Below are 12,962 nucleotides of genomic sequence, written 5' to 3'. Positions count from 1 at the left end.
GGCTGTAGTACCGCTTCTCACAAGACAGAAGTTAAAACAGGGGATGGCTGTCATCATAGATGATGCATTCAGCTTTTCTCTGATATCTGGTTGAGTGGATGGTATGAAGCCAAGGAAGGCCAGGCCCAATGATTTTAGAAGCTGTACAGACAGTCCTTTGGATGAGTTTGCAATCCGGCCAGGGGTCAGGTTACCAAACCACATCATCATGCATCCGGTCAGGAAACTTTCAATCAAGTAGTGATACAATTTCACTAGTATTTTAGATCCTGCTGTCTAGAAAAACTGCTTTTGTTCAGCCTTTTTGAGTATACAGGTGGTGCTGACTGAACACGAAAGGCAGTGGGTGATCTGGACACCCAGCAACCTGAAGTTGCCAACTGTCTGGATGAGGGAGGGGAGCATTATTGTTGAGTGAAGCGTGACTTCCTTTGTCCTCTCTAAAGTCAGTAATGACCTCCTTTGCTTTCTCAACATTCAGGGAGATGTTGTTGTTATGGCAAAATACAGTTAGGTCTTTTACCTCCTTCCTGTAGGTAACCTAATAAGTTTCACTGATGAGGCCAATCACAATGGTGTCATCCACAAAGCTAATCATGCTCTTACCTTCATGCTTTGCTACATGGTTATAAGTGAATGGACTGCTAAGCAGTAGGCTGAGGCAGAAGCCCTCTGGAACACTGATGTTGGTGAGCATCGTGGAGGAGTAATTTTTACCAGTCCTCACTGACTGGAGTAAATTTGTCAGGACGTCAAACACTTAGCCACAGAAGGAGCTGCTCAGACCAAGGTCTCTGAGCTTTATAAACAGGCTGGTGTGCACAATGGTATTGAAGGCAGAGCTACAGTCAATGAACAGCATCCTGACATATGTAGGCGACTCTCCTTTCCAGATGCTCCAGAGCAGTGTGCAGGGCAAGGGAGATGGCAGCATCCTGTAGTGGATCCAGGGTAGCAGGGATGTTGTGGACCATGGCCAGTTTCTCACCAAGGAGGTTAACGCAATGAGCTGATAGTCATTCAGGTAGAAAACAGCAGATTTCTTTGGCACAAGCACAATTGTGGTTGACTGATAGACTCATCAAGGCTGTCATGGGGGTACAATTACTAAATACTGAGTTGAAGGGGGTGAATACTTATACGATCAATTGTTTTGCATTTTATATTTGTACTTAATTTAGACCACTGTGCAGAGATCTGTTTTCACTTTGACATTAAAAAGTCTTTTTCTGATGTTCAGTGTCAAAAAAGCCAAATTAAATCCACTTTGATTCAATTCTCTACAATAATAAAATGTGAAAACTTCTGCGGCACTGTAGGTGAACAACTCTACCATCAAAAAGAAAATAACAGGCAAAGAAGAAGAAATATGCATGCTGATAATAACTATATGATGAGTATTGATGTTAAATGGGTTAGTTTTTGGAGAAATGGTTAGCTTAACCTTAAGCAAATGACATAATAACAATTTGGCATGTCATCACAGGCCCTAAAAGGGGTAGACTTCTCTTAAATTAAACAAAATAAATAAATAAAAGGTAATTAAGGCCAAGTAGCCTTTTCTGTACACAGTCTCTTGTAGACAATGTTCTCTTAGGACAGCTGAGATTAAAAGCACTGTTAAATGGAAAACATTAAATTGTAAGTGGATACAAGCTTCAAGACAGGTCCTGCACTCCCACTGAAGCCTTTAGAGAAAATTACATTGTTTTAATCTGATACAAATAACTAATGACGAAGCCATCTATGCGGGGTGAAATTAACATAAATGCGCCCAGCCCTACATTACAGAAAAGGAAAATCAATACTCCAGTAATAATAAACAAGGCCATTACCACTTATCCGTTATTAATTTACTGGCTACTTTATACATACTGTAGATTTTGTCCTAATAAGATACTAAATAAAACCTAGTCAACTTTAGCCTGCTGATGATTCTGCTTAACAATAAAGCCATGATAGTGATGAGCTCTATGGTTTATAACTAGTCCACAGGTGTTGAAAACCATTTTTCTAATGACATATTAAACTGCCGTCAAGTGACAATTATTCTTCTTTACCTCACTGCTGCCGCGTGCTTAGAAATACAGCATCAGTAATGGCTGTACAGCATTAAACAAGAGGCATAGGGTTTGAATGAAGTGTGCCCAAAGGCAGCAGTTGTGGGTATACAGCAGCTATGTATTTTACTAGTCACTTTCAAAGCAAATTCATGATTCAATGGAACAACAAGTCACCCTTTTCTTTAGCAATCTCATATTACAATAATTATTCTTTTTTAAATGGCATAACTTTCTCAAACCAGCTTAACCCATTTCAGGGTTACTGAAGGCTAGAAAACATTCTTGCAGCATCAGACAAAGGAGCAGGAACCGACCCTGGGCGGCGTGTCATCTCTTTGCAAGTCCATTATCTCAAACAGAATATTCTAAAAGGTTACAGTATCACTATAATTACTACAAAGTGAACTGCCAGTCTATTTACACTCAAATAAGCTACTTAGTCTTGTAGAACCCCAAATGTATGTATTGTTGGGTCCGCAAATAGCCTATCAAGCATACAATGGCATTACACTGAAGTTATCATTTATTTAAATAAAAGTTTGAAACAAGAATATAAACTTGCACAATGATGTGTTTCCCTCCCTATATACAGTAGATAGGAGAATGTGACTAAATAACTAACAAAGATCACTTATTCAATAAGAGCAAACCTGTTCAACGGTGACTTTTAGGAGTCTATAGGAGTAGTAGAAAATGCCTTGTAGAGTTTGTGCATTCCCACAAAACTAGCTTCACAATTCCTGTTATGTTCTTGTTTCTAAGACACTGTGGGATACAAACTTGAAGCACCCCTTTTAGCCCCGAACGACTTTGCTGATAAAATCAAATATTTGAATTTTTTTATTTGGAAAAACATTTTTACCATCCATGTCAAGTATCTTGACATAACATTCTCTAATTGACTATTAATTAAAAATATACATGTTACTCATTTTAGAGATTATAATTATTCTTAGATCTTCCATCAGTTTCTGTTGGCTATGACTGGAAGAATTTTGCATATCCTAAAATCTTCTCGCTATTTGGCATTAAGCAGAGCACAATGCCATTTATCTTAAACACACAGCAGCCTATAAAATACAGTTTGATTATATGGTGGACACATTGGTTAATTTCATACATCCATACCTAGACGACATCTTTTATACAGTTCCTCTTTGACTCCTTTCTACCAGCAATTAAATTGTTTGACTAGCAAAGATTACCAAACTTTTTTTCAGGCTAAGGAATATACAAAGGCTTGGGTGAAATGAGGCGATAGCAAAGTCCAGCTTCAATTCCTAGCTCAGTCACTATATGCAGTTGACATATTCTACCAGTGTCTGTGTGAGATCTTCTGGCCTGGGAGTTTTCCTCCTACATTCCACAGATGAGTGAAGGCTTTTATGAATTAGTGGGGTGTGTGAGTTACGACACCATGCAATGGAGACACATCCTGTTCAGAGCCAATTTCTGTCATGGCCAGTTCGACTACCTATAGATCTGTACTGGTTTAAGCAGATAAAGTAAATTGTTGGGTGCAGGGAATATAGAAAATGATTACAGTTTCCATCTTTCTTATAGTGAGAAAATATTGAGGTAGATTCTGCATCTACGATATTATTACATTACATGTCTGTGTGGATATGATTACTCTTCAAAAGTGTCTTCAACAGTATGTAGGTTTAAATTTGTTACCGGGTTTCCGAGTCATAATGCAAGATGTACTTTTTCTATTTCCCTAATCACTCAGTTTCAGTGTAAAGATGATGAAAATGATAATGAAGGGTTGTTACATTACAACACTGATGGTGGTTACTTACTTGTCATATTCATCCATCCATCCATCCATTATCCAACCCGCTATATCCTAACTACAGGGCCACGGGAGTCTGCTGGAGCCAATCCCAGACAACACAGGGCACAAGGCATGAAATAAACCCCAGGCAGGGCGCCAGCCCACCACAGTTGTCATATCCATTTAACTTTAAAACTTCGAGTGTATATTTTTATTTATTAATTTCTATCTCTTACATCTCTTGATCTATTTGTGTATCATTTTGAGCTACTGTTTGTATAAGAGACACTATCTTTATATATAATACGCTACCGTGGAAAGACATGGGGAAGGCCAAAAAATGTTGGGGTGCCAGCCGGGTCACCCCTTTTAATATGTTTAAGAAAACAGGAGCATGATGACCTAAGATAACTGAAATAAATAATCAAGTCCAAAGACATGCAGGTTAGGTGCATTGGCAATTCTAAATTGTCCCTAGTGTGTGCTTGGTGTGTGGGTGTGTGTGTGTGTGTGTGTGCGCGCACCCTGCGGTGGGCTGGCACCCTGCCTGGGGTTTTGTTTCCTGCCTTGCACCCTGTGTTGACTGGGATTGTCTCCAGCAGACCCCCGTGAACCTGTAGTTAGGATATAGCGGGTTGGATAATGGATGGCTGCTACCGTGACTGTTCGTTTGTCTGCCCAAGATTTTAAATCACCTGCAGCGTGCTAACCGTTTAACCTATTGACCCGAAATTTGATACACATATTCTACGTGACGTCTACTATCCGCTTTCAGTGTGATGATTGACCTCCAAGGTTATTCCTCTTTTTATTTTTTATTTTATTTTATTGTAGAATCAACTCTTGGCAGTGGCTGTGCAGCGCATGCATACAGGCACCGTTCTCATCCCTACCATCTTCGCCATCACTTTCCCTACCTCTTTATATCTTAAATTATTCTTGTGGCAGATTGAAGACTTAAGTGCCAGCTTAAGTGAAAAATTACAGAAAATGTACTAAGGAATTGCAACACAAACACTGACTTAATCAGTTTTAATGCGAAAAGATGCCAACGAAAGAAGAGAAGAAGCAGGTCGCCTCGGTAGAGAAAAGAAGAGCTGCTCAGGAAGCAGCAAGCGCATCAACCTCTGAGAAAACAAATGCTTAACGTACAGAGAAAGAGTAAGAAAACTATGAATGCTCAAGTCAAGTGTATTCACTGCTGCACATTATCATTACTGGTAAAATAATAATTGTTGTCACGCACGTGTCAGGGGATCACCTTCCAGACTTGTCGAAAGTATGTACTTCCACTCCGGGACGCTGTTGTTGAGAATACTCCCTAAGAAGGCAACCAGCTTTGTTCCTTCTGGTTGAAGTCCTATAAAAGCAGACAGTCTCTAGAAGTGGGTGTCTCAATTGGACTTGAGCATACCGCAGGGACGAGCTCGGCCACACCAGACTTGCTCTACTGAGCAATAGTACTTGCTTGGAGGCAGCCTTGCTTATTTATTTCAGTTATCTTAGGTCATCATGCTCCTGTTTTGTTTTGTGTTTATAAGAACATATTTAAAGGGGCGACCCGGCTGGCACCCCAACATTTTTTGGCCTTCCCCATGTCTTTCCTCACCACAGTGTATATTTTAAAGTAAGATTAATGATATCCACTCTATTATTTTTATCCCTTCATCCTACTTCAGATCAGTCTACCATTTTGATTGGTTTGTACAGCATAATGCAGTGTCTGTTCCTTCTCATATTTTCTATGTCTGTCTGAATGTTGCTGATATTATGTCTTTCTCTCTCACGCTCTCTACTGCTCTCTGAAATCCATGCCTTATGCTCCCCACATTCCCTCATTAATTTGGAGCTGCTTCTTTCCTTACATATTCTAAATACTCTGTCTATATCTTCCTCATGGCTTTATTTTTGAAGTTCTAAATCATCCCGTTGTGGTGACTGTACTGTAAAAACAATGACTGGTCACCAAATTTTTTCCAGTTTTAATAGTGTTTATGCGTTTTCTAATTACAATTATTCAGAGCACTGAAACATCTCCCAGTAGCACAGATGGTAGTTCTGCTTTCTCATAGCATTGGGTTCAAATTCTGTTTCTGATTTCTGTCTGTTTGGAGTTTCCGCTTTCTACCAATGTCTATATGGGTTTTTTTTCCCAGGTACACATCCAAAAAAATAAGCTAACTGTGCATTATAAATTCTCCCTGCATGAGTGATAGTCCTGTATGTGCATAAATGAGCCCTGTGACGGACTGGGCTTTCACTAGGCCACGTGTTCTGGGAATACACTAAATTAACAACGTTTTGGACAAAAATCTTTACATACTTCCGAGACAGCCTTGGTGTTACAATCACTCCTAAGTTATTAATGGTGATATTGGGTGTGCTCCAGGATGGCATTAACGTGTATAGGGAGAAATCGATTGTAATGTCCTACACCACCCTACTAGCATGCAGACTTGTTCAATGGGAAGAATCCCAACCCACCTTTAATAATTCAGAGGGTAAGCGGCATTGTATATTATCCCAAATTAGAAAAAAATCAAAATCTTTCTCGGAAGACATGTCCAAAGCTTTGATAAAACATTGCAAGAATTCATTAATATTATCTTAGCATAAACATGCTGAGCCTATGACTGACACTCTTATGTTATTAATTGTTTTATCATATTTAAAAAAAAAAACAGTACTTGTGTTTTTTTTTTGTTTGTATCTTTGTTTTCCTAGCTTGTGTTCTTATCTTTCTCTCTTTCTCTTTTGTGGGGAGTTGAATTTTGTTTTGCTTTGTTGTTTTTCTCCTTTGTGTTCAAACAGTCGTATCTGTTACATTATTATTTGTGTGATTGAGTAGCATTGCATTATAATGTTCTGGTTTTTAAAAATTAAATACAATTTTTAAAAAATCTCTTTTCTATCAAGTAAATGGCACAGATTTGGTGTTTCTAAAGGCTGAGGTTCAGCACAACCAAAGAAAATAATATCAGCAACGCACTGCATGAATGCTTGTCCATTAAAATGGAGGATTGCTCCAGCACTGCTGTCAATAGAAAGTTGTGTAGTCATGTTGTTGCAGTTTTGTGGAAGGTGAATAAATTGTTTTTCTAATTTTGATTTTTGCATGCAAGTTTGGGAGGCTTCCAGAAAAAATGACCGAAACTTTGCAGCTTTCATTTGAAAATTGATCTGCCAAACAAAATAGGGACAGAGCTTGTGATCTTGATACTGTGTTATCTTTTCTAAACATTTATTTGTCTTTTGTGTGCATTTCTGAAGTTAATAGACAATAGAGGTTGTTGATTATTTAGTAATTTCCCAAGCAAAGCCACACAAAAACCCTGTAGATCATATTTAAATTGTACCAAAATAATACATGGCATGAAAAAAAGAAATTTACTAATGAAATGTTTAATGGGGCAGCACGGTGGCGTAGTGGGTAGCGCTGCTGCCTCACTGTTAGGAGACCCGGGTTTGCTTCCCAGGTCCTCGCTGCGGGTAGTTTGCATGTTTTCCTCGAGCCTCCCATAGTCCAAAGACACGCAGGTTAGGTGCATTGGCGATTCTAAATTGTCCCTAGTGTGTGCTTGGTGTGTGTGTGTGTGTGCCCTGTGGTGGGCTGGTGCCCTGCCCGGGGTTTGTTTCCTGGCTTGTGCCCTGTGTTGGATGGGATTGGCTCCAGCAGACCCCTGTGACCCTGTAGTTAGGATATAGAGGGTTGGATAATGCATGGATGGATGGAAATGTTTGATGTTCTATTGTTCTCGTACCTGGCTATCTATTTTCATAGTTCACTGCTTTCCTGTATTGTTACTGTGTACCCTTGGCCAGCAAATGCATCTCATAATGGAAATACAAACATGACATAAAAAAAAGCAGCATTGCCATTTACCGTACTGATTTACGAGAGAAATTCTACTCCTTTTTGTGTTATCTTTATTTACTTACTGTGGTATTTTGTTAACTTTGATGCAATGTTGCATGTTCACTTAATCATATAATACAGTGGTCTCCAGCTCTGCTCCTGGAGGGCTGCAGTGGTTGCAGGTTTTCATTCTAGCCTTTTTCTTAATTAATAACCAGTTTTTGCTGCTATTTAACTCCTTTTCCTTTCATTTAAATTCACTTGTTTTTTAAGATTTGTTCCCCTAAATTTCTTTATCGTTCCTCTGAATTGCTTAATTTCTTTCCTTAAATGGCACCCAAACAGAAATGAAACATGAAGTGAGTGAACCAACTAGAAGACCAACTTAGTCAGAGCCTCAAACTTCCACCAATTTCACTCCGATGAGTTGCTTAATTAAGGCACTGATTCTTGTTGTTAATTAAACCCGTTCTTTTGTTGCTGCTGTCATTGTGAAGTAGCATACATTTCTGAAATCATTGGTTTTCTCTTTTCTAAAAGCGTTGTAAAAATGTTTTGGGGACCTGAGCAGATCAACATTCTCGAGACCTTCATTTTTCTTTATTTTCAGATATTGTATGATGGTCACAGTTTGCTGGTCATGTTTTGGCTCATTTTGTATCTCATTATTGTTTGGCTGCTAATTTAGGAAAAAGAAACAGTTAAGGGGTCTGAGTCTTCTAGAGCAAGTCAATTAAAATTAATTCAAAAGAAGTTAATTAGCAGCAAAAACAGGTCACTAATTAAGAAAAGGGTTAGAATGAAAACATGTAGCCACTGCGGCCCTCCAGGACCAGAGTTGGGGACCTCTGATATAACAGGACATTTAGAGCACATTCTGGAACTGTTCAATAATAGAGGACACTGTTTATTATTACATTAGCAGACAACTAAAGTTAGTTTGCATGCTAACATATTAAGAAAACATTCTGCTTAGCATATATCAGATATTTTAAATGATTTTTAAACTACAGAAACTAGTTATACAGTATTACATAATAATACCAGAAGCAGTTTATCCATGCATTACATTTCTTACTAATATTTGTAATCGCATTGCACATCATTGGCTTACCACAACAATTTAGACAAGTTAATTCTGATTACTGTCTCCTACACATTACACATCTCTGAAGGTGTCCATTAGATGTTTAAAATGACCAAAGCAAAATATAAAATATACATTAATAAAAAATGAACACTCAAAAACACAAATCATATGGGTCATTCTGTAATCTAATGAAGTCTTGTATTACTTTGAAAATGTATCATTTAAACTACATTATTTTTGATTTTGGGGTATGCAATAAATCATTAAATTTATTTTAATGTATCAGTCTCTGTACTAGTTCTATTTTATTTATATTTACAGAATTATGCATTATTTTAGATAGATAGATAGATAGATAGATAGATAGATAGATAGATAGATAGATAGATAGATAGATAGATAGATAGATAGATAGATAGATTTTTTTTTACTTTACTATTGCAGAAAGGCCCATATGCAGTCTAGGCAGCAAGCGTAGTATTTAAATATTTTATTACTGAATCAGATTGCCCTCTGGGGTATACACCACCATTTGTTCCCAATTTGAACTCCTCAGACAGGTGATTCCAGGCTTGTTCTCCCTAAGAACAAAAAGAAACAAAGCCTGAACACGCACCTTCTGACCCATAACTCTAACATATATTTAGCAACATATTGGGTAAAATGAAAACTAATGGTGTTGTACAGTAGATCCCCAAAAGAAAAGGCTGGGGCTGGACATTGACCAGTCACTAACCTGGAAGATTTGATTTCTACAGGAATGTTACAAGTCAAAACTATTCAAAGTCTACAAGACCCTGCAGTCCCTTCATTGTACACTGCAGTTCTGATAATTATCCTCGCTCATTAAGATTAATCCACTTCACCCCATCACATATGTACAACACTAAGACTCAGTCATAAATATACATTTATTACTTTATCTCCTAATCAAATAATGGTAACAAATGGTACAAGAACTTGTGCTAGAGTAATGTTAAATTCTGGAATGCTTTCATAACACAAAATGGTGACCAAAGAAAAATTCAAAGCTATAGTATGTTGTAGACAAAGACAAGTATACATCATCCTATGATTTTGTTCTTCAAGATCTAAGAACTCAAATACATTTATAATATTGTTCACATTAAAGGATACGTTTAACAAGAATTTGTGTTCTGAGAATGAAATTTCATGTTGTTAATTTGACACAAACATAAAGCAAAAAACTCATGTGTAATATGAGCTCTAAGCAAAATGAAGCTTGATAGATTTATGACTCGTGAATTTCTAATGCACTTTATTAGTTTTCTGCAAACTAAATAAAGAGTGTTACATAATCGTTTAATTAGTTGACCATATTTTGCACTACATTATCTTACAATGTCACTTACTGTACTCTCCGGTCTGGGAACTGTCAGTTATCTGTGTGACATTAGTTTTTCTACTCTGCACTTTCTTCTTCTTATTAGTATTATTACTGAATCCCAGAACTGTCACCTCACTGTTAATTCCTAAGATGCGACCGTGATTATAACTCCTCACTTAACAACACTGGTCACTTTTTTTCATGCCCTATACTACTTCATTTTTCAGCACTCCAGGCTGCACTGTATGTTGTTAGCTACCGCCCAATATTTTGCCCTCTGTGGTATTTATTGCTCTGTATTGTTGCATAACAGTACTGTTAATTGTACCACGTATTGTCAATGTTATTGTCAATAAGTCAATGCTTGCATTCTGCATGGTAGGCACTCAAATATACTTGTATACTATACTTTAAATATATGACAATAAAACTTTGCTAGATTGATTTTTTATTTATAAAACTTTTAATAATGATAACAATTAAAAGCCAATGTCTCCTCATAACTAATTAAAATTTTTAAAAGATCACTAATATCCAGTACTACACTAGTGCTGCCATCTGGGGTTGACTTTGTTCCTTAAATCCAGTCCTGCTGGGATTGACCCAGCTGCCTGTGACTCCACGTTGGAATACAGCGGTTCATAAAATGGATGTATTGAACGCAGTATTGGTAATACGTGGATGTAGGCCACAAAATAAATTGGGTACTAATTATTTTTTAACCTTTTGTGATTGTATATTGTGAAAAACATGATATAATGATCATGCAATGTACAGTAGAAATATAAAATACATACGTATAGCTTTAATATCTAGCTTTGTGTAAATAAAAGCAAAACAAATAAAATTGTGTTCCGAGGGTGGAGGCCCTTCTTCAAAGAATTACAATGTATCTTTATAATCTATACACCTATTAAAGTACAACTGCATACATTTGCAATAAAATTATATTTGGGAAGTTGAAGATATAGGATTGGCAGCAACTCAGCGTGCAGCCGTCACTTCCAAATATGCAGACCAGCTGATTTCCTTGTTCAGCTAAATTTTATTCTCACTTCAGGACCATAAAGTTTCATATTGACAAACACTCAAACTGACTTCGACTCTGAGGTATCCAGGCAACATTTTTCTTCAGTATGGATATTAGTTTATTGAATAAGTGGCATCTGTTTTCCTCCACTTCACAGTTAGGGTAGATATTTCCTTTTGACAGCTTTGCTAAATTTATAGGTTTGTATGCTCTGAAGAAAAATAGTGCTAAGCAAAAAATTCCAATTCATTACCTCTCAGTACTTAATTAAGTTCAGAGGTGCCGCACACTGTATTTGAACTCTGAAATGAGTATGACAGCAGCCTAACATCTTTGATGAAATAGATCGTTTAAGAAAGCAATAGAGAGAGAGCGCGAGAGAGAGCAACTTCCAATTTTCTTCTTCATTCCTGCCGTGCCGATATTTATTCTTGTGCTGCATAAACAGGCAGCTCTTGAGCTCTATGCTTCTAATTTGGACAAAAGGCTTGCCTTTTCTATATAATCAAGACATACACTTGAAAGGATAAACGCTATTCATTTATAAGTGCTCCACACTACATGCACTAAACGCTTAGTATTTCAATTTACTTAACAGTTTTATATAATAAATGTTTAAACATCATTATGGGTAATCATAGAAGTTAAAGCTTTAAAATGATTACAGTTTACATTTTAAGTACAGAAAATTATAAATATGGCTGGAAAATGAAAATTGTTTTGGCCTTTATATTAAAAACTCCAAATTACAGGATGACACTCTCCCTCGTTTAAGTTTATTACCATGCTAGCTATACCAGAAACGCTCACAAAGTTTCCTTCCCAGTGTTCGACCCTTCCATCACGTCTATACGGCCTGCTGTTGCCCTTCAGCCTCATGTCAGTTGGTCTGTTAGTCGTTCTTGTAGCCAGGTCCCAATCTCCTATCAGGGTGAGTGAGATTACTTCCAAACCGCTCATTTCAATACATTTTCTTATCTTAAACACTTTCTCAACCTCTTGAACTGCTGCTTCCTCATGCAGAATATTTCACAATCTAATTGTTGTATATAAATTAGCAGCTTGAGACCTTTTCTAATCATAAGTCACGCTTATTTGAAGTAGTAAATATCCCACAGAGCACCAGCACACAGAGAGTACTGTTCTATGTTTTACAGTTACACTGTAGCAGGGTAATAAATGCTTAACACCTTTACTCCCATTTATCACCAACTGCTGTTCTGTTATGCCACCCACCACCATTGACCAAGAAATAACTCTACTGACAGTAACACATATTGAACATTTAATGGTGGGAGCCAAACTGGCTATAAACCCTGCCAATACATTCAATCAGAGAGGTTGCCTATATAAAATATGCAGCAAGGTTAAACAATTATGTCGCACATCCTTTTAAAATGCTAAAGCAAAACTAATCTCCTAGAGCAACTCACTAGCATCTTTAGAGAAAACCGCTTTTTACTACCAGTGAAAGATTTATAAAATTACTGTCTGAACAGTCATAGAGAAACAGTGCTAATCTTTTATGAGCTTGTACAATAATATGACCAAAAAAGTAATGTCACTTTTGTCATCATGGCCTTTAAATAAAATTATACACAACAGTACAAAATATGACTTGCTCATCTACATTTAAAATTGTATTATGTTAGTTTGGTCAAGGGGAAAGACATAAATGAAAAAAAAGTGTAAAATTTGACAATTAGGACCTTATTGGTTTATTATATGGCATCGTCATCTGGATTTAATTTTTTCCTTGAGTTGAAATAAGTGGATTCAATTTATAGGTGTATAAATG

The 12,962-nt window shown here is 37.1% G+C and overlaps 1 protein-coding gene across 3 annotated transcripts in view; it reads right to left on the bottom strand.

Annotated features, from left to right (window-relative positions):
- Positions 1–12,962, bottom strand: part of prdm6 (PR domain containing 6) — a 121,102-nt gene that overhangs the window by 16,547 nt on the left and 91,593 nt on the right. For 2 of the 3 annotated variants that reach the window (XM_039759008.1, XM_039759010.1), the window contains exon 7: positions 9,284–9,367. The exons of the other annotated variant lie outside the window; for it this stretch is intronic. In XM_039759008.1, the coding sequence (XP_039614942.1) occupies positions 9,284–9,367 (84 nt within the window). The remainder of the gene's footprint in view (positions 1–9,283; positions 9,368–12,962) is intronic. 3 annotated transcript variants of the gene reach the window in all.

Source organism: Polypterus senegalus, chromosome 7, assembly GCF_016835505.1.
Source record: "Polypterus senegalus isolate Bchr_013 chromosome 7, ASM1683550v1, whole genome shotgun sequence".
Classification (NCBI taxonomy): domain Eukaryota; kingdom Metazoa; phylum Chordata; class Cladistia; order Polypteriformes; family Polypteridae; genus Polypterus; species Polypterus senegalus.
This window is presented reverse-complemented; position numbering and strand designations above follow the sequence as displayed.